The sequence below is a fragment of the Lissotriton vulgaris genome, chromosome 2_2 (genome assembly GCF_964263255.1).
Source record: "Lissotriton vulgaris chromosome 2_2, aLisVul1.2, whole genome shotgun sequence".
Lineage (NCBI taxonomy): Eukaryota > Metazoa > Chordata > Amphibia > Caudata > Salamandridae > Lissotriton > Lissotriton vulgaris.
Window position 1 is genome coordinate 119,996,914 of NC_141688.1, and position 26,775 is coordinate 120,023,688.

At 43.8% G+C, this 26,775-nt stretch overlaps 1 protein-coding gene across 1 annotated transcript in view; it reads right to left on the reverse strand.

Annotated features, from left to right (window-relative positions):
* Positions 1-26,775, reverse strand: part of ETFA (electron transfer flavoprotein subunit alpha) — a 415,153-nt gene that overhangs the window by 260,375 nt on the left and 128,003 nt on the right. Inside the window, exons 4-5 of the mRNA XM_086959425.1 lie at positions 17,253-17,335; positions 15,249-15,348 (exon numbers count right to left, since the gene is read on the reverse strand). Of these exons, the coding sequence (XP_086815551.1) occupies positions 15,249-15,348; positions 17,253-17,335 (183 nt within the window). The remainder of the gene's footprint in view (positions 1-15,248; positions 15,349-17,252; positions 17,336-26,775) is intronic.

The following is a 26,775-nucleotide window of genomic DNA, read 5'->3' on the forward strand; positions in this document are numbered from 1 at the left end:
GGAAGTTGAATATGTGAAAGACAGCAAGTCTTCTAAGAAGCCCAATGCTGCCCGGTGCAGGGTTCCACCTCTAATTCACTTTGTCTTCTCTATCAAAATAAAGAGGCAAGCGCTGGAAACTGGAAGACAAGAAAAAGGTTTATTTCTCATGAGGAGACCAGGTCAACTGCAGACACCGAGATGTCTGAAGGAGGTGTTCTGCTGATAACTCCTTTGGCTCTTCCTTTTATACAGGTTTCACACAATGCATTTTGTTTCATCAACATGGTTACACAAGCTTGGAGTCCCCACCCCGGGCCGGTTGCCACACAAGCCCAACAGTAATTCTCTTCCCACCCAGGTCAAACAGACAATCTTATCTTGCAGCTGGACCTTGCTTCAGGGTCTAAAACATGTGAGACCGGCCAGATATAAGAGTCCATTCTGTTGATAAAAACACGTCCCATTGTTGGTAAAAACAAGTCATGCTGTTTGTAGTGCAATAAATCATGTTTGCAAGAGTCTTTTTGGTATTTGGAATCTGTTTGTGTAACTAGGTGCATTGAGAGCTAGAGTGTTCACGGGTTTTCTTGTAAACAGAGATGAGAGGAAAAACGAGTTTGTGGCAGCAAGTGGCGCTGAGGTTTGTCGTGCAAATAGAGTCTATAGTCCCCAGCACACATACCAGGTCGGTCAGAGGGATGCTAGTAAGGGCAGGGTGAAACAAAGCTGACTAACAGAGTACAAAATGGCTGCGATAGATTAAAATGACTGCAGCTTATGTGCATATAGAAATTTCCACCAGACAAGATGGCGCAGGTAATGTTCACGATTGTCATTTTGCTTTTAACAGTCGCCCCTTTGAACATAACTAGCCAGCTTGTCAGTCTATTTCGATCTCCATAATGTCCTATATCTTTTGATCATACATAACTCATTTTTGTTAGCTGAGTGTCCATAGTCTTAGGGTGCAAGGTAGTTATGCAAAGAGAACACAAAGGTGGTATACAGTGTATATCTAAACAACAACCACATATTGCCAGTACTGGGACCAAGAGAATCATTGATATTTTCCAACCCCACTCCTTCAAGATGCTCCAAAGCCAACTTCCAATTGTCCAAGTCCCTGATCCTTGATGAATTTCTGAAGATAGTCTATGGAGATGTTAGATTACTTCATAGACAGTAGGTGAATTATCAGGAATGTATACACAGCAGCTGGCACCGATGAAGCCATTCTCAGAGCCGTTGGGAATCCGTAAGTAAGGCCTGCCGGCGTGGTGCTATACTTCCTTAAAAGTTGATTTCCGAGTCCAACACCTCGCAGCTCTATGACTCAATCTCACAACAAGTGAATCCTGTTGTCCTTTGAGTAGTTCCGTAGAAACGGTGATACCAATGACAGTGCGATATAACTTCCAGAAGTACGCAAACACCAAAATATGTGGAATCACACTAGATGGATCCTCCGCCAAAATTGGAGTATTCACAACACTGAAGATTTGTAGATTAAGGTATATCTTCTTTATTAAGATAACATTGTACAGCATAAAAGGTGCTTGCAGCAGCAAGCAGAGTAAAGGCAGAATGAACTAACACGTTCTACATTCTAACTTAAATATGTATTCAACATGACATATAAACATTCTACTAACCGCATTCCATACTTAATTAAACCTAGTTACTACAGTTACTTAATTAGGCCAGGAAAGAATATCATCTCACACATATACAAGCAGGATTTCAAGAAGCCTAAAGTACCTGTGGCTAGGTCTTCAGTTTATATCTGTAAATGTAAATGTAAATGTAAATGTAAATGTAAATGTATTGGCATTTATATAGCGCACTACTTACCCGTAGGGTCCCAAGGCGCTTCGACCGCTGCGAAACCCTTCCTGGCTTCCCTGAGAGATGGTCCCTTAATGGGTATCTCCAGGGTGAGACCAGGCATCCCCGGAGGTCTGGTGGGGCGGTTAGTGAAGATGAGGCAAGCTAATGCCCAGAGTTGCCGAGTGTGGTCGCTGATCAGAGTGGGCACCGAGGCGAGAGAATTATCGAGTCCGCTGACCCTGGTCCAGAAACCTGCCGCGCCGGGAATCGAACCCTGGTCCCGGGCCGTCCTCTGCTCTCGGGTCTGCCGCCTCTAACCAGTGAGCCACACTACTTCACTATCTAATGCACAGTAAGATGTCCTTGACATCATCTTTGTAGAATTACAAAGCTTATTTCATAGCACAAGACAGCCATGCTGTCACAAGCATTAAGCTGCCATAGGAACACCACACATGATACTGAATGCCACTAAGTGACTTTTGAGAACTTCAATGAGGGAAAGTGGGCCATGCAAAAACAAAATTCTTATATTCAGTGACACACTTCAAGGGTGAGTCTGTCAATTGTGTGTCCTTGACTCCAGCATTTATTGTCTGTATATTAGCGATTTGGAAAAAAAATATTAGTGATTTTAAAAAACAAGCCCAACTCTTTCGAGCTTGCAACTGCGTTGTGCTTGGCAGAAGCCCCGTTTAACACTCTCCTCTTTGCTGATGAGACACTGTTTCAGAAACCCCAACGGACCTTAGCAAAGTTATGGTGTGATTTGCTAAGTTTTGAAAGAGGATGAATTATTGATAAAGACAAAATAAGATATGGCCTTCAATACCCACACCTCATTTAGATCTATTATACTCGGATCTACGTGACTTGAAAGGGTCAGTGAATTTGGTGACTTAGAGGTCCGCATATGTGAAGACTACTTAGCTGCCATCCGTAAAAGGAGCCTTCTCTTAGACTCAGAGTCTAAATTTCGCATATACATTCTTCTTTTATGACATTATGACACAATGATAAATGAATCAAAATATTTCATAGCTTAAACAATAGAAGGGTAATATAGATGGTGGAGAAGGTATTGTCTTCAAACATGAGGAGCAATAAAGCCCTCCAATAGTTGCTGATAGATTCATATTGGGGTCCTAAAACTTACACTCAGTGTATCACAGCACCCAAAATTAAATCATTATCTATGACATTTTGTTTAAGTATTTTACCACTAGCATCCTTCACACAAAAAAGGGAATGGAGCCTACTCCCCTGAAGGTACCTGCAGATTCTGTGGGTAGGAGGCAGAAACTGTTGTGAGTTAACCACGGTTTCTCTTTGTCCAGCCTAATTTTTCATTCATAAATAGTGGTTGGTTTAAAACATTTAAAATCAAATCCATGTAGTCTGCACATTATTTACCTACGTCACTCCCTCATATTGTTTCCACCTTTGCAGTAACTCGGTTTATTTCACCTTTTGTGGTGATTTCAAATGATATTTTTTTTAACATGACTTTTCCCACAGTAAAGAAAAGATCAACTTATGAAAATAATTTAACCATGTCTTGAGTTAATAGCGGTTTTGTTATCTTGATGTGAACATGTTGCAATTAATGTATATATACAATTCCTACTAAGCATAGGACACTGGTCCTTTTTATTTTTATGTATACTGTATGGTTTATGTTTTGCCATTGTTATATTTGGTATTGTATCATGATTGGATCCAACATTACTCATATTGTTTGGTTATATTTAATATACACAGATAAACTAAAGGTCCTAAAAGACAGTAGTAGATAACTGGAAGTTCAAATTGAAGAACTGGGAGTAAATAGACTATGTTAAGTAACAGCAAAAAGCAAAAACGTTGACAGCAAAGTATTAAATCTGGAAGACTTGGTGCCAGAATTTAAAAAACAGGTCCCCTCTCCTTACATAGACGAAAACGATGGAACTTGGTGCTATGGTTCAGAGAGTTGCTCCAGTTGTTGCAATAACAGGATGTGGTACTCCAAGAAAAGGAGGAGGGTGAGAGCATGACATTTTTATACAGAGAAACTAGACCCCTCATAATGTGCCATGAAGAGCATAGTGGTGAGCTAAAAGGGACAGGAAAGAACTTTTGAAAAACAGATAGGAAAAGGTAAGCACTCTAAACACATTAACCATGACAGTCCTATATATAATGTTAAACAAACTGTGTACAAGCAGTGAAAAACTGCATCTGCTTTGTGGAAGCAGTACAGTGCTGAATGGGTACAAGACAATTCATTCTGTTCAATTATCCTTTTATCAATTGTCAGAAAAGCATCATATTAAGTTAAATCTGGTTAATTAAGATCTTTTGCCTCTGTTCTGCATGTCAACCAAAAGCTACTTTAAAACATGTGGGATTTTCCCGTGACCAGTTTTTCTATAAAATTTCCAGAAAGCAGAGGAATAACTACAATATTGCAGTCTTTAATCCTTTGGCCCAGCAACAAGCAGTTCTTAGCAGACTCATAAATGTTTGGTTCTCTGACATCATCTCTTGGCATAGCTCACACCTCCACACAAGACCAGAACCACACATATTCACCCTCCCGATTTCACTTTTCTGAGCTTCGAAATTTTCAGTAGTATTACTTAGGATAATCACAGGCTCTCTGGAGATATTTAAGTTGACAGAGCGCACTAAAGACATACTGGAACTGTTCACAAGAATGGACCTTGTGCTAGGTTCCGTTTTTTTTAGAATATGGCAAGTCACCAAACAAGGAGTCAGTTCAGGGGAAATTTGTTTCTTTTGCAACTCAAATGTGTTGTGACTTCTGAAGGTGCACGAAAGGGGAGGCGAGTTATGCTCCGATTAAAAACATAGTTGTGATCTGTAGAATAGGTGTAGAAACTAAAAGAAAACGCAATTGGTAATACAATCAGTGAGGTATATACAATGTTATGTTCTCACTACCAAATGAAATTACAGCAACAACCTATTATTTACATTACTTAAAAGGTATGTATAATGATACAATGCATACCATCACAAAGCGGTATGTTACATCGCGGTTTTGACAATGCAAGTCGTTACAACGACTTGCGCTGGAGGGCGCTGGATTTAGGAACAGTGTGAATTACTATTCCAACTCCAGTCTACATACAGTACGGAAGGTGTTGGAATAGTAATTCACACTATTCCTTAGTCTAGAGCGCCCTCCAGTGCAAGTCGAGGTAACAACTTGCGTTGTTAAAACCACGATGTAACCATACCGCGTTGTAATGGTTTCGTGGTAAAGGATGTTTCTCACTTAGAAGCAGCAGACGCAATCTAATGAGTGTTATACAAAAAAATGTATTCATATGTTTGACTCCTGACCTTCTCTGAAAAGCACACACTGTTTGGTGCTACCTCTATACTGCCCCTTCCACCAATGTAGGACACTCCAAGGTGGTAGGCCCTTCATTACACTGAGTAGTACAAACTTTCCCAACTCCGGCTTCCCATGGTGGTGGCCCTGCAGGCCTTTTCGATACCCGTGAGGGTACTTCACTTTTTGTGATATCCTTGCCACTGTCTGCACGAGCGCCTACTGTTTGCAGCACTCTCCAGCATTCTTAGTGCTAATACAGCCCATTTTAAGATGGCCGATCTACGGGGCCTCGTGCCAGGTTGCCAATCTGATGCAGGTGCTTACTTTGAAGGTCTGAATTGCAAATAATGAGTCCTTGCACACCGTTTTATTCATTTTCAATGTGATCAATACTCCAAACAAGTGGTGCGTGCACGCTTATTGTATGCTTTGTCCTAGTGAGCACCTTTACTAAAGTCTCAAAATGGGCTGGGGCAATGTTTTTGCTCCAGTCACAAGCTGCACAGCGTAAATGACTTAATGAAAACTGTAATTAGTTTTTCCTTTAAGTAATTCATGTTTATTCCGTGTTCTTCAAACTTTCAAGTTTGAAGAAAATGGTGGCTTTGTTTAGCGCATACCCCCCTCTTTTGATTGTGCGGTCCACTCTTAAGATGGTGGACCGCTTGGGCCATTTCTTCTAATTTTTAGTCGATGGGCAGAGACCATGCCAAGGCATCCATTTGACGCATGTGGTTCTTAGCAGGCGCCTCCTTCAAAACCTGCCGGCACTTACAGCGCGATTTAACAACCAACAAGGGCAATCCTAGAACAAAAACCTGGGGCAATATCGACTGTTTTCCAAACAATGGTTCAGGAGCTAAAATAACAAACTATAGACAAATAAGTATAAAAAGGGGAGAAAAGCATGTTTATTCCGTGTTCTTCAAACTTTCAAGTTTGAAGAAAATGGTAGCTTTGTTTAGCGCATACCCCCCTCTTTTGAATGTGCGGTCCACTCTTAAGATGGTGCACCGCTTGGGCCATTTCTTACAATTTTTAGTCGATAGGCAGAGACCAAGCCAAGGCATCCAATTGACGTATGTGGTTCTTAGCAGGCGCCTCCTTCCACACCTGCCTGCACTTACAGCGCGATTTACAAACAACAAGGGCAACCCTAGAACAAAAACCTGGGGCAATCGACTGTTTTCCAAACAATGGTTCAGGAGCTAAAATAACAAACTATAGACAAATAAGTATAAAAAAGGGGAGAAAAGCTGTGCAAAAAAGGGGACAAACCCTTATAATAATATAATTTTGAAATAACCATGTACATTGGTAATCACAAAAATCTAATTTAATACAAATTGTATATAATACAAAAGAAAACAAACCACAATGGGAATGAAAAGGGCGCTCAGACAATTACACTGAAACTAACACAATTATAAACATTGACAAGTGCAAACTAAGCAAACAGTGTCAGAGAAAAAACATTTACATACATCAATCGACACAATATACAATATAACATTAATGTCCTCTCTTAATTAGGCCACGTTTTTAAGCGTTGACGGCGTTTCGACCCATGATTGCTTTAAGGGTCATCATCAGGACAGAAGACTTCAAGAGTGAAAGCAACCACTTTTTTTGTTCATAAACATGTTTTTTCTTCATGCACACAAGAAGGCAGCGCCACTCATCCTGTGTCATGTCAAACTGCCAGAATTTCGAAGGGGACTCCTACAACTGAGATGCCAAGACAGAATCCCACTAAATAGCGAGTATTAGAACAAGCATTTGCAATGCAATGGTCTCGGCATCATTAAAGGTAGAGCTATTGGCATTGCTCATGACATTTTTTTTCTTTAAATCAAAAATAAAACTCTGCACTCACCCACCACTCTGCACTCACCCACCACTCTGCACTCACCCACCACTCTGCACTCACCCACCACTCTGCACTCACCCACCACTCTGCACTCACCCACCACTCTGCACTCACCCACCACTCTGCACTCACCCACCACTCTGCACTCACCCACCACTCTGCACTCACTCGCCACTCTGCGCCACCCGCCACTCTGCACTCGCCGCCACTCTGCACTCGCCGCCACTCTGCACTCGCCGCCACTCTGCCCTCGCCGCCACTCTGCCCTCGCCGCCACTCTGCCCTCGCCGCCACTCTGCCCTCGCCGCCACTCTGCCCTCGCCGCCACTCTGCCCTCGCCGCCACTCTGCCCTCGCCACCACTCTGCCCTCGCCACCACTCTGCCCTCGCCACCACTCTGCACTCACCACTCTGCACTCACCACTCTGCACTCACCACTCTGCACTCACCACTCTGCACTCACCACTCTGCACTCACCACTCTGCACTCACCACTCTGCACTCACCACTCTGCACTTACCACTCTGCACTCACCACTCTGCACTCACCCTCACCACTCTGCACTCACCCTCACCACTCTGCACTCACCCTCACCACTCTGCACTCACCCTCACCACTCTGCACTCACCCTCACCACTCTGCACTCACCCTCACCACTCTGCACTCACCCTCACCACTCTGCACTCACCCTCACCACTCTGCACTCACCCTCACCACTCTGCACTCACCCTCACCACTCTGCACTCACCCTCACCACTCTGCACTCACCCTCACCACTCTGCACTCACCCTCACCACTCTGCACTCACCCTCACCACTCTGCACTCACCCTCACCACTCTGCACTCACCCTCACCACTCTGCACTCACCACTGTGGATGAGTAAAACATCCCTTATGTTAGTGTGAAGAAACCCCACAGGAGGCACCGGCATGTGCGCAGCTCGGAGGGTATAGTTATTAGCTCCTGTGCACTATTTTGATATGGCCGCTAGCATTGTACTCTTATTAGTGTGATCACAACATATAGGCTGTACAATATACTTACAGTGTGAGCTTTAACCTTCAATGCGCACTCCCTCTGTGAGCTCAATTTGGGTGTGTACAACACAGTATCACTGTGTGAACGCAGTGAATAGTTCACGAATGAGGACAATTTTCAGTGTATGTGTACCACACGTGTGTAAATTATCACGAAGTACCTACACCCAGATTTCCTAACTTTTGTTTCTCCGTTGACTAGGGTGGCTAAACCTTTATAAATCAAAAGATGATATGGAGGGGGGGGGGGGGGGTGTATAGTTCACGAAGCATGCACACAAAGACCTGCACTAACACACACCCCAATGACAGAGTGATGATGTGAGCCAATGGCTTGGAGTGGACGGCGTCATCCTTTCCCGTCTGGTGACGAGTGTAGCACTTATAGAACATTTCCAAATCTCTGCTGTAATATTGTTTCCCAAGTTCATCAGTACAAAGCGACAAGAGCCGCAGCGCCTCATAGGAAGAGAGGGGCCAGGACTGCTGAGTCACATCCAGTGCTGGAATGGTATGAAAAACCATACACTGGGTTTCAGTGTGCAGCAGAGAAAAGCGCGTGGATTCTCGCGAGGCAGACTGGTGAAATCAGGGTCTGACAGTCAACAAATACATTTATTTAAAAGAAAATAAATTGGCTGTTCCAGCTTATTCGTTCCCAGAGAGGCTGCGTTTAAAATCTCTCACAGGGTTAAGACACTCGCGGCCGCCCTGGAAGTCAGGCACGGTCGCCTGTGACGGGGGCGGGGCCACGTTCACACCGGAAGAGGAGGCAGGCGGAGTCGTAGCGTCTCGCGGCCCGGGGCTCCTGTGAGCGGTGTAGAGCCCCGGGGCCGCGCCAGCAGGAGGTTGGGCGCCGCGTGCTGAGGTAAGGTAAGTTCCAAAAGGCTGGAGCGCGATTGGTGCACTTGTGTGTGTGTATGCTCGTGTGTGTGTATGTATGTGTGCGACGGTGACGGCGGGGGAGGGGGGGCCTCGGTGCACTGGTGTGTGTGCGCGCGTGTGTGTATGAGTCAGGGGTGGTGTCTCTGTATGTATGTATGTGCGTGCGTGCATGGGCGCGTGTGTGTGTGTATGCGCATGCGTGTGTGGTGCTTGCGCTTCCCAGGAGACAGGGCCTGGCCACAACGCGCGTTCCAGTTACAAATCGCCTGGAAGGATGCGCGTGGTCAGGACTGTCTCCTGGGAATGATAGTCGCTGACAAAAGATCTCGGCGGAGACGCGCTTCCGCGCGTTGACGCCGAGACCTAATAAAACTAATCAGACTACTGTTATCAAGTTTTAAAACAGGGTGTGAGCGTACCCCTGAATCAGGTCACAAAATCACAGGCAGGGTTGATAATTAAATTATTTGAAACCCCCGTGTGCAGCATCCCGTCTAGAGAAATCCCGGAAATGGGAGCAGCGCTGGCTTGTTGAACCGGTACTGAAACCTTCGCTCTGCTGACTCTACCACTACCAAGGTTTCAAAGTGGGGTAGGTTGCCTGAGTTTTCCTGTGCAGGACGCTGGGAGTACTGGGTCTGTTTCCCAGCTTAATTACTTTTTAATCATGGTTACACCTGGTACTAATGATATGACTTGAACCTGTCTCCTATTAGTTTAATTCCGAAGCTTGCACAGTCCTCTGCCAACACCTAAGGGCATATATCTTTTTAAGCACTCGCAATGGCTGCTTGTTTCCACATATTTGTACCTCTTCATTACAACTAGATACTGATTCTGTGCCACACACATTAACATGTGGTCTGTTGGGTTTGTGAATATGTTGACATGTTTGTAATACTTCTTTAAAAGATCTCCAGAAAATAGCCACCTCGAGGGGCCCATTGGGCATTGAAGCGCCGGACCAACGAGGAGCTGCCCAATGAGTAAGCATGGCACCCATCTGGGTGTGTGAGGGCTCATGCTTCTGATCAATCAGATCCTTCTGACCTGCTTCACCAGTTCCCTCCGACCTGTTATATATTTTTTTTCTTTCTTCTCTATATGTTATAGGAACTGCATACCTCTTGCTGACTCTTATATTTAGGTAGCATGTATGCTGGACCTTAGATGCGCTTGTAATCCCTCCTTACTGTTTTTAACCTCAGGAGCATGCCACTCTGCATTATTGTGGGGAGCAGATAATCGTCCATGAAGTGAAGAAAGCGGCTACATATGTCAGAGTACGATTAGCATTCAAATGCAGGTTATTGTAGACATGCTGTATCTACTGAAGGTCAGCTATTTGTCACCACAAAGCTTTTGTAAATCTGCACCTCTCTGGAACTTCATCAAGCAAAGGACATCCATAACTGCAAAGAAGGAACCCCTATTGCACATGCTTTGTAGAGAAGGCAAGCATATTCTTTTAGAGTGGAAATTTATGGTGGATATTCTGTGTAACGGAAAACTTGCCTAAACTATAAACCAATTTTATTGTTTTCTTGAACTTCCAAGAAAATGCTATAATCTTTAGCATAAAATGCTTGCAAATGACTGTCTTGGCTGATTATTTTTACCACACTCTTATCCTTTTATTAAAGTCACCCTCCACAGGCAATATGAAAACGAGTATTGGCAAAGCCAACGGGTCTAGCTATTGTAAAAAAAAAGTAAAAAAGAGGGTGGGAGCATAAAGTCAAGTGCACAGGAAGGAGAGTGGGTGACAGTGAGCAACGTAGGGGGCAATTGGAACACGAGGGGGCCAGCTTGAAAACGCATTCACTCTAATGCAGTGCTCAAAACGAAGGATAAAAGTAGTGGTTGAAAAGCAAACATTCTAATCAGAGACACCAGCCAATTAAAACTATGGTAAAGAGACAATGATCCATGGGCGGGAGACAAAACAGATTTACAAGCTGGAGTGCGAATAAGAAGCAGGCAAATGAGAGTGACAAAGAAAGCCACCCAATGGTAAGCAATGGGCGATCTCTGAGCTCCTCTATGTTCTTGGTAACTCACAATATGCCTCGCAACAGACCACACGTGCGCGGTCTAGTAGGCTCAACCAAAACACACACTTGGCACAAAACTGCAAGGGGTTGTATAACAATAAGCTGAAGGATAACTCACAGGAGAATTCAACACCCCATAGGCTTCCATTTGAAAGGCTGGGCCATATGTCCCTATAATATGCAATGTCCAAGAGCAGCATGGGTTCATAAATGTTTTACGCAAGCCAAAAAGATCTTGCACTTAGGAAATCACTCTTACACAGAAGTCTCAGCATTCTCACAAGACCTCTATGTGGCCATGTGAAGGCCAACCAGGAAATGCATAGTCACAGCCTCATTATGAAAACAGCAGAGTGGAGCTGATAGAGTAAACTACTATCAATCAACAAGAATAACACATCATATAGCAAACACTTATTCTGGTGCATTTTCAATTTATACTGTACACACACTGTCATTGAATCTGCTGTGCTGTATAATTATGTCCCAGCCACTGCTGCTAACCACAAGGAAGACATGCTCACTTCTAATCAGCTACACCAATTTTAATGCAATACTAGGAAAAGGAATCAAAACTGGAATTCACCCTATGTAAAATCATTATCTCCAATTGGAACTTTAACAGTACTCCTATATCTATTAATACATAAATGCTTCCAAACTACTTATGATTTCAATTCATGAGCCCCAAAGTAATTTCCCTTCAGATCCTAGAAGACAGAAGAGATACTTGTGCTGGCTACAGGTACACCACTCCCATGGACTAGTTAGAAGGTCACGTGCTTTTCAAAGGCAATTCAGAGGTTCGGGCCTGAGTTATTCCATGGTAAAGGGCTAGAGGTAATGTTCAATAGTTCTTAATGATATTGTTCAAACGTGTTAAGCTCCATTTCCTTGAACAAGGTAAATCATATGTATGGTTCATGGTTTCCATACAACAGTGGACTAATAACTGGCAGTAACTATGTGCACACGCAAGACATAAAAGAAACTATCAATTCATTGACTTAGCAATATTACCCCCAACTTTTGTTGCATTTCTTATCAAAATGTTTTAACTACTAGCACACCAACCAGAATCATGTCCTGGCTATCCTTAGTCTGACAATAGCAAAAATGGTTAGGTTTCCATACGAGTTAGGTCTGCAAAGGTGAGCATGTAATATTTATTACTTATTGTTATTTATTATTTATCATTCTTACACCGCGCCACAGTAAGGTAAGATACCTTATCTTCACATTACATTGACCGGTGGAAAAGAAAATATTGAATCCAAACATAATACAGCAGGTGAGCAAGCAGTTTATAACTACAGTAACAGAGATGCATTGGGTACATCAAATGAAAGTTTGGGAGGCAGTTTAGGCAAGAGACTGGCAGAAAAATGTGTTTTACAATATTTTCTGAATGTTAGAAAGGTATCCTTCTAATGTCAAGAGGCCTACAACAGTAAATTAAGACAAATTAGTAAACTGAGGCACATTCCCAAGTTTTTGTGTACTTATATTTAGGTGGAAGCTAGTAATCAAAGAAGTGTTGTATAACATAACAGGTGTATTTGTAAAGCGCACAATGACCCGAAGGTGTCCTGGCGCTGAACAACAGATGTTTGTTACCCAACTCAAGTCAAATCAAGAGTTCTTTATTCGGTGATTAAAAAACACCATAAAAGCACATATATACAGGTGATTAAAATACAATTAAATCATTATCAGAACCCTGCTTGTAATACAAACTGTTTTAAAAAGTAGTTAACAATATAAATTCATTGGGGTCGTGTGAGTCAATCCCCCCCTCTAGTTACCCTCAATCGGACCGCCACTTTAATAAAATTCATGTTACAGCATAATGTCAGGGGGTCAATCGCTTGTTGCTGGAAAAGTAATGCAGCTTTAGCATGTGTCAATTTAGCTTGTTTTAGAATTCCTACCAAGAATCTACACCTAGGCATTGAATAAAAAGAACACAGTAGTACAAAATGAAGGGAGTCCTGCGGAGACCTCAATGGTACTCATTTTATCGACCTCAAATGGATGAAAGGCTGAGTGGACCCACAATATCATATTCTTGAGGCCAGCTGTAACCTCTTGGAGGGCGACAGACCTCCATTACCCTGTAGCCAAGAGACAGTGCCCCACCCTCCCAGAAAAGTCGGTTCTAGCTTCTATTTTGTTCAATCTGTAAATAAAACCACTGGGAACCTTGAAGGAGGAAGACATATATTGATTCACCACTATGCAGAAGACACACAGATCAGCTTGAAGGTCTTCTCAATGAAACACATATACACTAAAAATACTCCTGCGAAACTTACATTACAGGCGGATCTTCAACCTACTAAAGTTACTACAGAGAAAATAGTGTTCATCTTTGCCGTTCCTCCTGGATATGGCTCTACTCCATACCTAGCCAATGGGGGTCCAACCTTTGGCCACATGGTTCAATTCAAACAAACACAAGTCACCACTTATAAAACATACAAAATCTAAAGCCAGGGTCACTCTTTGTGCTGTTAAGAAACTTAAATCTTTTCTTGATGTGAATGACTTCTAACATGTTCCAAGCTATTACTATAAACAAGAATCGACAACTGTATTTTGTCAGTGTCTACCATTTCCTCACAAACACCTATCAGGACACATACAAAATACAGTCTCATTTCTCTGGTGCGGAGTGGTCTTCATTGGGTATCATTCGGTAGACAATTAATGATTAAAATGTCTTTGATCACACATTGAGCAATACACCTATATATCTTTGATCCGTGCTCAGGGTATTGGTTGCCAAAATAAATTTAAGAAGCTTCAAAAACTTCAGACTTGCGCCCAACAAAATTCAACACTCGCAAAACTGAAAGCCAAGCCTCCTTAGAGGCAGCTCCGTCACTGTGGAACTTTGCCTGACAACATCAGATGTGCTAAGGCTATTATGATTTACCAGGGAAACAGAAAAATAAACATCAGTTCAAACTCTACCTAAATGAAGTCCCCCTACTCGGACCTGATCTCCTTCTACGGGCACTTACACAAAGTTTAACTTCATTCTTGCAACAGGTTTCTTCTTCTTTCTTGCATCCCCAACTTCACATATATCCATCATCTATACTCAAATAGAACCTGTGGTTTTACTCATATTAACTGGTTTAACAAGTTTATGTGGCAGTGTTGTTTTCAATGAGTAATTGCCGACTCATGTTACAGGTTATATACATAAGTAATTATGTCACAGCAGTATGTGGTTATCTGTGTAGCATGTGGACACCGTCAGTGTGCGTACTTATAAGAATGCCAAATAAATAAACAAGTGTGCCCATCCGTGTGTACTGGCCACCCTCCTCTTCTACTCACTCTACATTCCTTCATCCCGCCCTGCTCAATGCAATCCACTTTTATGTGCACCCCCCTCCCACTCCGTCCCTTATTCATATCTTATAACTCTCATGGTACAGGAAGTAGAAAGGAATGAAAACATCAATGGTTTATCAACTCTTCAAAGCTGTCAAAAATCAGTACCTGACATAAGTCAGATCACCCTCTCATTCCAAAACAAACTGATTTGGACTGAGGACTTTGCTCAGCAACATTCAAATGGGAAACACCTACGTGGTTCCTCTACGCCGGAACCACAACCAAACTCCAGAAAAGACTCCAACGCATCCAGAACGCCTCCGCACGACTCATCCTGGACATCCCCCGACACAGCCACATCTCCGGCCACCTGAGAGACCTGCACTGGCTCCCCCCCGTCAGCAAGAGGATCACGTTCAGACTCCTCACCCACGCACACAAGGCTCTCCACGACCAAGGCCCCAAGTACCTCAACAACCGCCTGACCTTCTACACGCCCACCCAGCAGCTAAGGTCGACCAGCCTCACCCTCGCCGCCGTTCCACGCATCCACAGAGCCACCGCCGGAGGAAGATCCTTCTCATGCCTGGCAGCCAAGACATGGAACTCCCTCCCCATCCACCTTCGGCGTACCCAGGACCATCTCACCTTCAGGAAGCTACTCAAGACCTGGCTGTTCGAGCAGTGACAAACCCCTCTCCCCCAGCGCCTTGAGACCCTCCCGGGTGAGTAGCGCGCTATACAAATGTCATGCTTGATTGATTGATTGATTGACTCCAATTCCCACCAAATGTGTTCCAGATGCCCTCCTTCCGTGCAGGCAAGTGTATTGTGACTTCTTTTCAAATGTTCAACCTACATCCCAAAATGAATGATTGATTGTTTGCTTATATCCTCACCTGCATAGATTGTTCGCACAAACGTATCTGGAGACTTGATTGCGATGACATCGGAAACTGGGGCTACATCCAGCTTGGCAGCTACTCTTGGCAGAAGACTCTGAAACAGAAGTACAGAGATTCAGCAAAGCGTTCAAAGCTTGAATGGGTACACAGTGCAGACTCTGACCGGAACATGCATGGTAATCGGTGAATTACCAAACCAGTGGCCTGTGCCTCCTCACCACTAACTGCCCACTCTGACGCCACATTACTTTCCATCGCCTTGAAAATAAAATGGTAGATGTCTGGAACTTAAAATACCAAATAGACAATTGTTACTCGCCCTACCTCAGAATGGGAGCATCATACTCACTACCAAGACACTGACAATGCAACAACCAGATTGCAGCAGGAAAAAACTCAATGGCATGTTCACCCTTACTGTGTGGGCGCTACACTAATTCCACTGGAACGCTGGGGTGACCTGCAAGATCTCTGCTTCACCCACAAATGTGCCCACCGGAAAGTCCCAAACATTCTCTAGTCATGCAATAAACACCTCTACTCTCGCATACACATCTATTTTACAGCAACAAAAAGCAATGCCATTTAAAAGCAACAAATCACAGTTCAGGTAACAAGACTAAAGCACACACCCACAAACATCTACAGCAAAAATTCAGACCTAGAGTCAGAGAAGCTTGGTATCACAGTTTCTTAGGGGCAAGAAGCAAAGAGAGATGACAATTTGCAATGCTGCACTAACCGCGCCACCATCCAGTGGGCAACTGTTTGATCCCACTTGATCAAAGCAAACCTAACTGCTCTTTACAGGAGACACTGCTATGCAATACAAGGTCAGGTGAGAATGAATGGGTCCTCCGCTCTGAAACGCCGAAAGTCAGAGTCACTTCTTTAATAGAGTGATCATTTCCATTGAAAGGACTAGTCAAAAACACTGCAGCACGCATCACAGATTCAATTATGTTACTAATAGAAAAAGAAAACCTAATATTCATGGGGAGTTAACTCACCAGAAAGGTGATATTATGAAGTCCTTTTCAAACCGTGCTTCAGACAATTTGTGATTCCCATTTCAGGGGTTTGACATCCCGCTCAGATGTCGACGGGTAGGTTTTGGCAGTGACTCGAGGCGCATTGTTTCAGATCATGCTACGTAATGGGGAATAACCAATAGCAAAACACTTTCTTGATTTTCCATTGCAGCTTCCCATCCAGAGCAGAGAGCTATGCCAGGACAGTGAGGCGGTAAATGCTACTTCCTCGCCTTCCTGCTCTGGCCTTCTGTTCTCTGAATGGAAAGTCAACACTCCCTCATAGTTTGTGTTTTGAGGCGGCCTTATGGTGGCGTAAAGTGCTATAGAAGTCCGCAACATGAGACCCAACGACCAAGGTGAACTAGTTAAGAACAGGTAACTACTGCGCGGCTTTACCAGCCTCTTCTAGCCCCTGGAAACACGTCACTAACTTATGTGAAGAGCACTGCAGGGCTCTGAACTGCAACCAAGGCCCACTTTACACCCGGAGCCCCTGGAACCGCGTCCTTTTCCACAGAAGGACTGCTACGAGTTCTTTTAGGCCTCAACACACATGAGGATGCTGGTACCATGTGCCAGTGAGTGTCTGCTCACATTTACGGACTACTTTGGGGGAAGGCATGTCCCATGACAGCTGTGTTCATCAATTAACCACATATCAGAGTGTGCCCCATGACCTGTGTCTCTGGCTGTGTGCAATAATGCCCCCTCCCCCGTACATTCTTCCTCAACAGCAGCTCGTGCACACATTGGTACTGAGACAGAGCAGGAGTACGTTTTGGCACCTGCTTGTGCACAATCTGTGTTTATTCTGTGCAGCAGCAGCCCCCCCTTCCCACCAGACGCTGCTGCAGCTCATAACAAGCCGAGGGGATTACACATCTTTTGGCTGGCAATCAAAACCCAGTAGCAGGCTCTTAACCCCCCTAGTAACAGATTTGTTTGCGTTTCGCTCCCTGCTCACCTTCCCAAAGGCAGATGCTCCGGCACAGATGTGCGTGAAACTGAACTGCTTCTGAGTTGCCAGAATCAATGGAGTCAGCTCCTCTGGGGGTAAAGAAGAGATGTCAGGCTTCGAGGCGGCTTCATATGAACACGGCTATGGCTGCCGCTCACTCACAATTGTTACAGATTAAAAACAACATCAGTCAACGGATTCTCCAGTGTCAACTGGAGGGAAAACAAGAATTGCTTTTTATATAGGCCGTGACAGCAGATTACAGTTCAGTCTCCCAGTATGGGGATAAAAAGTTACTTACCCTGCACCAATCCTGGTCATTATGGGAGGTGTCCAGGGAGCCCAATACTTCAAATGACTGCCATCTGGTGGCAGATCCTTACTCCCATTGGTTTCTAGGTCGAGCATTCGAGACCTCTCGTATATACTTTAATATATACTCAGGGCTTTAAATCGGATGAAAAAACAGGGGGGAGAAGGGTGGTTCTCACAAAGGGGCGTGACCAATGTAATTAAGGGCGGGGCTTTAAAAAACTTAAGCTAAGTTAGTTAGCATAGTGTGCCGCCCGACTTGTATTTTACTGTTTCTGTCATTGCATCCAGATATAGGATACAACAAGTAACATCAGACCTAAATGTCAGCCCTATTGGTTTTGTCAATGGTTGTTAGTTACATAAGATAAATAAGCAGCAACTATGGCTGGTTGTATATAATATTGAAAAGGCTTCCACTTAAAGCCCTGGTGACACCATGACAATGTTGCTGCTCCTAATTTTCAAAAAGAGAAGGGAAATCCAAAGAGAAAATTACTCTCTTTAAAAAAAATTCCCGTCCCCTACAACGCATCACCTGGCATTACGTTATAGTGAGAATTGAGCAATGTGAGCATGCGCACATCGATATGCCTGCTGTCACTGCAGTCCAAAAAATAAACGGACCGCCTGGGCCAGGGCACAAAAGAGAGCCTGATAGAGACTTTTTTCGAGGCCTCCTTTAAAAAACTGCCAGTGCTCAGCACCGGTGAGACCGGGCCCACTTAAAGCCCTGTATATACTTATATGTATATGTACTTTGTGGGCTCTGCAGATCAGCCCTAGGACTGGTCTGCTTCCGCTTAGGGACTTTTTTTCTGTTCAACTGCCTCTATTTAACTGTCTTCATAGAAAACGACCAGCAGACGTCAGTAAAATACCAGAATCACTTTAGCATTCTCTAGATTCCAGTCCATAGAAATTGTCTTCCCCGAGCACCCGTAGACAATAATTTTTTTCAAATTTTTTATTTTCAGTGACATGACCACCGAAGGCCCCGATTTCATATTAAAAATAGAGCTTTGGACTATACCATTATTTTCTGAAAGGCAATATTTCTCTCCATGTGTTCCCATGTCTGGCGTGTCACGCAGTTTGGTGCTTACTTTCCCTCCATGTTAAAGAACAGTGGATGTTTCAGCACACAGGCTAATGTGCTGCATAGCTCAAAACATATAAGGAGGCTCCCAAAGGCGAGACAGGTTGCATTGCAAATGCTTGTTTTACGTGCTGCTTTTAAGTTTACCCAGGACTTAAGTCCAAAAAAAGAAGTGGAGTACTCACCAAGTTAGGCAAAATGGGTGCGACATCAACGCACATGATATCACCGTGTGTGACATCACAGGAAGTGACATCACGTGGCGTGACATCGCATGTGGCATCACAGGAAGTGCATCAAAAACTATGACCCCACAGGAAGTGAAATCAGATCTTAAGACTTCACATATGTTTAGCAGGTCTATCATGAGCATTACAATATTTAAAAAATTAGATTTTGCATTGAGGCGGTGCCAAAATGTTGATGCAACCACAACAAAAAATCTGGGCCTCAACTTGCAATTGTTATTTTTAAACCCTGCCACAAAGAAACTGGCAAAAAGCAGAAACGTGGCAGAAATTTGTGCTGCTTAACTGGTTGCAATGTCTGGATTTTAAAATATCTTATAGGGTTAAGGCACCTGCTGCAGAGATCTTCGTGTGCCGGCTAAATCTAAGGGAATAATAATAAAGGTAAGATGACTCTGGAGGATAATGTATTTGCTGGAGACATTTGTGTTTTGCCTAGTGCGAGTTTTGATTCAGAGTAGCGTAGTGGGTTAATATGTCTCCTGCAGGGCACATTATGTAACAAGCATACTGCTTTTCTGGTGGAGATCCTTTTGTTACTCGCAGCTTATAAATTGTAATCCTTCTAATATAGCACAGTGAGGTATGAAGGACATATGACTCCTACACTTTGGAACCCTCACTGCCTTATGTAACACATCCTTCGTACTGATGTACACACATATGGTTTATTGTCAATGTATAATCTGTACGTGTGATGTAAAGCGATCTGACACCCTGCCTTAGGCTGAGTAGTGATATAAAAGAAATAAAACAAAAGAGTGGTGTTAAAATTGGTATTTATGTAAATACTGGGGCGACAAACACATTTGACATTCTTACAGTCTATTCATCTCTCTTATATACAGGGAATGAATAAAGTCAAAGCTTGCCTCTCAGGTACCTGTAAAGTGATAAGCAGTGTGCCTTTGTTTCCCCTCCATTGCATCTAGATGTGAGGCTACAGATAGCTCCCAGTCAGGCTACTCCAGCAAAAAGAGGCCTGATGGCCCCCCAGGGACTGAATAAAGTCAAAAGCATGCCTCTCCGGTACCTGTAAAGTGATAAGACGTGTGCCTTTGTTTCCCCTCCACTGCATCTAGGTGTGAGGCTACAGATAGCTCCCAGCCAGGAAACTCCAACAAAAGCCCCTTGACATAGGCCTTTGTTATGGGTGAAGCTGGAATCTGATAAGCCTCTTCCCTGTCTGCAGGTTGCTGCTCGGAACAAAAGCAGACAAAGTGCAGGCACTGCTGAAAGTGTCCTGGTGTCAGAAAATTACACAAGGATGAGTTCAGCATATTTCTATGAATTCCGGGAGAAGTAGGAAAGGAACGTAAAACTCTGCTGAAAGTGACCAACTTTGCAGCAGGGCAGACTATCTACCCTCTGAAAATAGTAGTTAAACGGCATCTACCCGTGTCTATCCTCGACTCTAGCTCTGCTGTTACCTCTATGAACACCCCCATTGTACTGTGCTGTTGCAGAGCAATTAGAAACACCCTCTGCTACCTCGCTACCTGATTTGCTACTCCATTAATGTGCATTCTGCTGCATGAAGACCATCTAGGCATCTGGAAATATATCCCACAGATCGCACCCAGATGCAAGTTTTTTAACGGAAACTTGGTTTCAACCTTGGTCTGACCCTGACATTGACACTGCTATTACGACAGGCTATTCATTGGTTCATCATGACCGAACTATCAAGCTTGACTGAGGCGTGGCTACTGGTTATCGTACATGGTTCTCCTGCAACCTCATCAATACCCCTGCCATTGAGGACACAAAATCACTTCTTTTTAATTTTAAAATGAATTGTCTATTCACTTTTGCTGGGGCTCATATTTATGAGTTCCCAGGGCACCAGGCTTTGGTTAGCTCGAGATTGGCTGGTCTTCTAGTTCCTTATGTTCCTAATGCTGCTTGATAGGTCACGCCTACGCATCGCGCATGCGCTGCATAGGAGGAGACCTAATGCCATCAGCACAGCTTTCCCAGCAAAGACGTGCAAGCGTTGCATTGCTTGCAATGGCAACGCGTGCTCGTCTGGCGATTTTCTTGCGGGAGCGCGCGGCGCCATATGGTCGCACGATCCCGCAAGGAAATCACACATGCCCCCTCCCCTGCGGCTGAGGCGCGCACTTGTTATACCTTTGCTATGATTCCCCTCAGACTTCTAATGTCAAACTTTTATTCCTGATTGCGCCTCTCATGTTTAGAAGCTTTGTTTTTTATCACGTTTTTGTGCATGAAAAGAATATGTTGGCTAAGCAGCTGGAACACCTCATGGAGTGATAGTAAAATGATTTTAATGCAAACGTTTTGGATTTTTGTAACCGCCGCGTTTGCAGTAATAACACGAAGACATGGCAGTAAAAAAAAACCCTCGCGGGTATTATTTATTTGAAAGATTTGTAAGCGTCTTCGCCTCACACTCGTCCATGACAATTGCTGTTAAATATGGAATTCAGAGCTCGCCTCTCCAGTGGAGGCTCGCATACGGCGTGCTGCGGGGCGGTGGGCGGCACACCGTTGTAGTACAGGAAGAGTGCGAAGAAGGCACCACGAAGGCACAGTGATAAGCAGAGGAATGAGACAAGCAAAAACCAAATGAACATGAGGTATCGGAAGATTTCCTACACATGCAACATTTATGGAATTAATGTACAGGACAGTACTAATGAGATATTGATAACGATAATGTAATAGGGACGGAGGGTAACTTTGTTGATGGAAGAATGTGCTTAACACTTTAACTGTATTAACTTTATGTACCATGGATTTATTAGGGTCCCAGTGGCGGCTTGCATAGGGTGTGCTTTGGGGTGGTGGGGTGGGGCGGGGGAGGGGCAGGGTGGGCGGAAGTAAACTCGGACATATGACAGAACGGAGGAACTTAATAATTACATTCCTCCGTTCCATCATATGTCCGTGTTGACTACCCCCATCCTGCCCCTCCCCCTCCCCCCCCCCACCACCCCGCAGCACGCCCTATGCGAGGCGCTGCAGCCTCTCTGTCCCTATGAATAAAACCAAAACTGATGTAATTGTTCCGACCTCCTTGGCTCTTGTCAAACATGGACTGCCGTTCCTGCAAGGCCTACACAAGAGATCCCGAACTAATGCAGAGCGACATTGTTTGTCTCAAAGCACCTACGTTGTTGGTTTTCCTTTTTTGTAAAAAGGGCCGAGTAGGAGCCCTTTGTGTGGTGTGGCAGCTGAAGATTCATGGGCTCGGGATGACAACCCTGCCAGCGAGCTGTGGGTGTCTGCGAAGGTTGCTTTTTTCAGTTTTGTTACACAGAAGGGGGAAATCAGGTTGGCTCTGCCAGCACCCAGGTTAACATGGTTTCCGTTCAGCTGTTCCTGATAAGTCAGCTGGCCGTGGCAGCACGCGCTGGTAAGAGGGCGAGAGCATCGTCAGGGGTGGGCGTCGTCTTTATTGAATGCCTCCCGATGGGAACACTTCAGTGGGAGACTCGACCCACTTCCGTTACTCCGCATAATGGTACCACCTCCTCCATCATACCTGGGTCTCTTGAGGTTAAGCCTATATTGCGTTGTCAGGAAAGCTGTGATTTTCCGTTCCTCCGCCGCCATATCATTAAGGAATTAGAAGAAAGGAGTTAGTCAGGAATTTAGTTATTTATGGCAATGCATTGTTTCATGCAGAATTTAAAATCCCATTTTGTGCAAAATTAAATTTTTGTGCACTGTATCAGTGAATTGTTTTTGAAAGTCAACGCCCGTAGATACGTTTAAAAATAAAATAGGATTTATGTTTCAGTTAGAAAACATTATCTTCATTTTAATATCAAAACCCTTTTGCAACATTTATACAAATTGTAAAGAAAACATGTTGCTATTACTCAGCTAAATATCAGTCATTTAATCGACCTTGGAAAGAAAAACTGTTGCATCTGTATCCCAGGGATTCAAAACTGTCACCAGAAGGTTGCAGGCGTGTATTTACAGCAGTTTCATTAATCCACTGTTTCTTACTTACATTATTTTTTATATGTTACGTATGTAAGTTCATACTTTGCGATGAATGGTTCCAAGAGTGCTTTACTTGAGAGAAGGAGAAGCTTAATAAATTATGAGGTGCACAATGGGTTTGCTTATTTACATTTTGTTCTTAGTAAAATGTAAAGAGGTTTAACAAGGCATACTACATATTAGAACATTGAAATGTGGAGAGCTCCATTAAACATAGTGAAATGGCTCAGAGCGGGCTAATAATGGCAGGTAAAGGCCTTCTCTTCCAACATTCCAATGTTTATCTTTGTATTTCTTCCCTTTTAAGTTAGAAAGTTTGACCCTCAGCGGGTAGATTGTTTGATAGCATTATAGCTCTTCTGCCTCGGGTTATAACATCTAAAAGCACTTTCCTTCATTGTAGTACCTCTTCTGCTACTCAGCTGATTCTGGGCTACAGGCCTTTGCAGCGGCCATAAGTCTATAGTTTCATGACAGAAGTACTGTACACAACAGTAAATGCACTATTCATTGGTTAATAGTGTCATTCAACAATCGTACTTTTTTAATGGACAAGTTATTAGACTACATCTGCCGAGTATTATATGGCCAGGTCTAGTGCCAGCAGAAATGCTTAACTGCATAGAAAGGTTCTCAGTTCTGTTTGAGACATCATCAGAGAATGTATTTGTTGGTTAAACTCGGTGCATAAGGCAGACTGCTTATGGCGGCGGGAACTTTATTTTTGGTGGCCGTCTCATTTTGTTTGTCCTGCTCAAACCTTCCACCACAAGCCAGCTCACAACATTGTGTACACTGCATTGTTCATGATATTTTGGGGTCCACTTAAACGTTACTTTTTCAGTCAACAAATATGGATCAGAAGGACCAGCATCTGGTGACACATGCATTGTACATGCATGTTACCTTTATCATGAAGGACTGAAGGTCTGACAACCGTAAGCGACACTTCACAGAGGTCAAAGTGGTTAGATGAGAAATGAGCACCCTGCAGTTCGGCCATTAGCCATAATAAAGGGCATTCATTAATCCAACTCAAATTCTCTTAAATGAACCAGCATTTAACCTCCATCTTAAAGATTCCTCATCATATAATTTAGAAAGTTATAAACGTTCATGAATTCTTCTTGACTCACATTTTAACATTCATAAATAAGTAATTTGTTCTCACAACTACAGCTTCCAAGTCTAATTCAGCACTTGAAAGTGTAACTAGCTCCTCGTTGGGACTCACCATCCATATAAAACAAGCATTTGCAATGCAATAGGTCTCGCATTATTATAATTTGGACTATTGATGTTGCATTATTATTAGCCATACCAATAGCTCAAACTTTATTAATGCGAGACCTATTGCTTTGCAACTGCGTGTTTTTTATTTATGGGTGATACCAACTGGAGGTTCGTAACACAGGAACTAGCTTCACTAAGTTTGTCTAATTGTGACTCAACATACACCTTTAGCAGGGCAGTTATTGGATCCTTTTTTAAAAAAATTAGTCTTAGGTGGCAGCTCCTACTTCTCTCTCCTGGAGTGACCACTTTTGTGTTCATTTCTGTCTATCCGTTGCTTAACGTCAGTTGTTGATACAACTACTCTGCCTCCCTTTTTTGTGCTTGGTCCAAAAATTCCCACATCAAACTGTGGGGGGTTCTCATAATTTTAACTCAAACTAAATGTCTAGATGACGAAAGCAGCCTCCAAGTTTAACAGCTGAGTTACTGAATAGCTCGATTCCACTGCCCCTCAGAATAGATTTCACACCCGCAGAAAGCAGACCTCCACCTCTTGGTATTCAGAGAAGCAATGCACTTCTAAAATTCACTTGAAGACCTAAGAGTGCCAATGGAGAGCCTTGAATCATCCTGAAGATAAATTTACTTACAGGCTAGCCACCAAGCATATTACACGCTCATTAGTAATGCACGGTGCTCGCACTTCAATAACAAAATTGCCTCATTCCATTATCCCTTCTGTGGAGCTCAGCAATAAACCTTCCTCCTTTTCCTCTGGCTTAAATAGTCAAAATTCATAACAGTTTTGGTAGTCAACCCTCTCCATCTTCCCTTAACTGCTGGGACAGTGATTCCTATGTTCCCAATGGAGCCTTCCTTTCAGCTTTTTGACCAATTTCAGAAACTGAAACGAGGGTTATAATTGATGCATTCAATACCTGCTACTCTGTCTAATACTTATATTAGTTTTATGGTAGTTCCTAACAGCAGTTCGTGCTGGACTGTTCCCAGGCACAGGGTCAAGACTGATTTGCATAAAGCTGGGTCTGAACTGAGGTGTGAAGTGAGCTAAAGAATGATGATGGATTCAACCCAGATCTGTGACTGGGGGAGAGTGTCTGAAAAGTTTCATTGCTCCGTCCATCATCTCCTTGTGTTTGCTTTGTTCACCCTAAGTTGGCAGGGTAGGCCCAGACGTGGGTCCCTTGCTCACTTTGCCACTGGATTCAAGCTAGCTTGGCTGATGAAGGTTTTTACCCAGAAACTGGTCCCAGGATGCTTGTTTCCAGTTTAGGGAAGACCTGGCTTGGCAGTTTGGGCTGGACTGTTCCCAGGAGGCACAGGGTCAAGACTGATTTGCATAAAGCTGGGTCTGAACTCAGGTGGCGAAGTGAGCTAAAGAATGATGATGGATTCAACCCAGATCTGTGACTGAGGGGTGAGTGTCTGAAAAGTTTCAGTGCTCCGTCCATCATCTCCTTGTGTTTGCCTTCATTCGAAAGGCACCTCCTTGTGTTTGCCTTCATTCGAAAGGCACCTGCTGTTCGCAACTTCTAGAAAGGAACTGTACCACAGGTTTAAGGGAAGACAGGGTCTGGTGAAATTCTAGGTCGATGTGACAATGACTGGTAGAGTTAGGGAGTAGAAAGACCTACTGAAAAAGCTTGGAGGACGATCTAGTAAGCCATATACAGGCCAGATCCAGAAATAGAGAGGCCATAAACTAAAGAAGGCAAGTACTTTGTATGTATAACCATAATTAGAACTTTGTAATGTGGAGCATTCCATTGGAGACAATGGAGTGCTCCGTGCTTCTACGGGCCGGTAAAGGCCCGAAGAGCAACATTCCAATGTTGTTTAAACAAAGGCATCTCGGAGTCCGAGGGGATTTTCATCCCCTCGGGCTCCGAGAGGCCTTTGCTTAATTTGTTAGGACATTCTGCCCTCTAGTGGCAGAATTTTCTAATAGCCTTATAACCCTTCGAGCTGGGCTATACCGGCTATTAACCTCCCGCTCACTTGTTAAAGGCCCTCGCCTTCAGCTCAGGCCTTTAACATTGGAGCGGGACTTTAATAGCCGTAATAGCCCGCTACGGCGGGCTATAAGGATATAGTAAATGTGCTATGAAGGAAGCTTCCAGTTTGTTGTGAAGGCATTTGATAGCGTGCCTAAGTGTAGCTGCTTTGGAGTTTAGCCTCATAAGTGCTGCGCCTAGTCCAACTGCCGACGGCACCACTACCTCGGGAGTGCTGCCGTCGGCCGTTGGACGTTCGAACCTCACCTGCGCAATGGAACGTTCAGCACTGGAGCTGGACGTTCCATAGCTGCTAAGGTGCTAGGTAATCAAGGGGCTTTCTTGGGGAGTCTTCGTCATCAAACTAGACTACTGAACAGCAGTACTTTCTGTGTCTTACTGCAAACTGGTCCCCGATTGATCATTGATTTAGCTTACAGTACTTGTTACTAGACAAAAACACAGCAAACTAAAATTCCAAATTAAAACTGTCAGTTGTATTATAGATGCTTAGTGCATTGAGAGCTTTTTGTAGACCTGTTGCAGTGTGATCCAGGATCAGTGTGTCATCTACATACAGTAGGGACTGTAATCCTAATTATACAAATTTAGGGGGACAGGTCCCTTTTACTGTAATG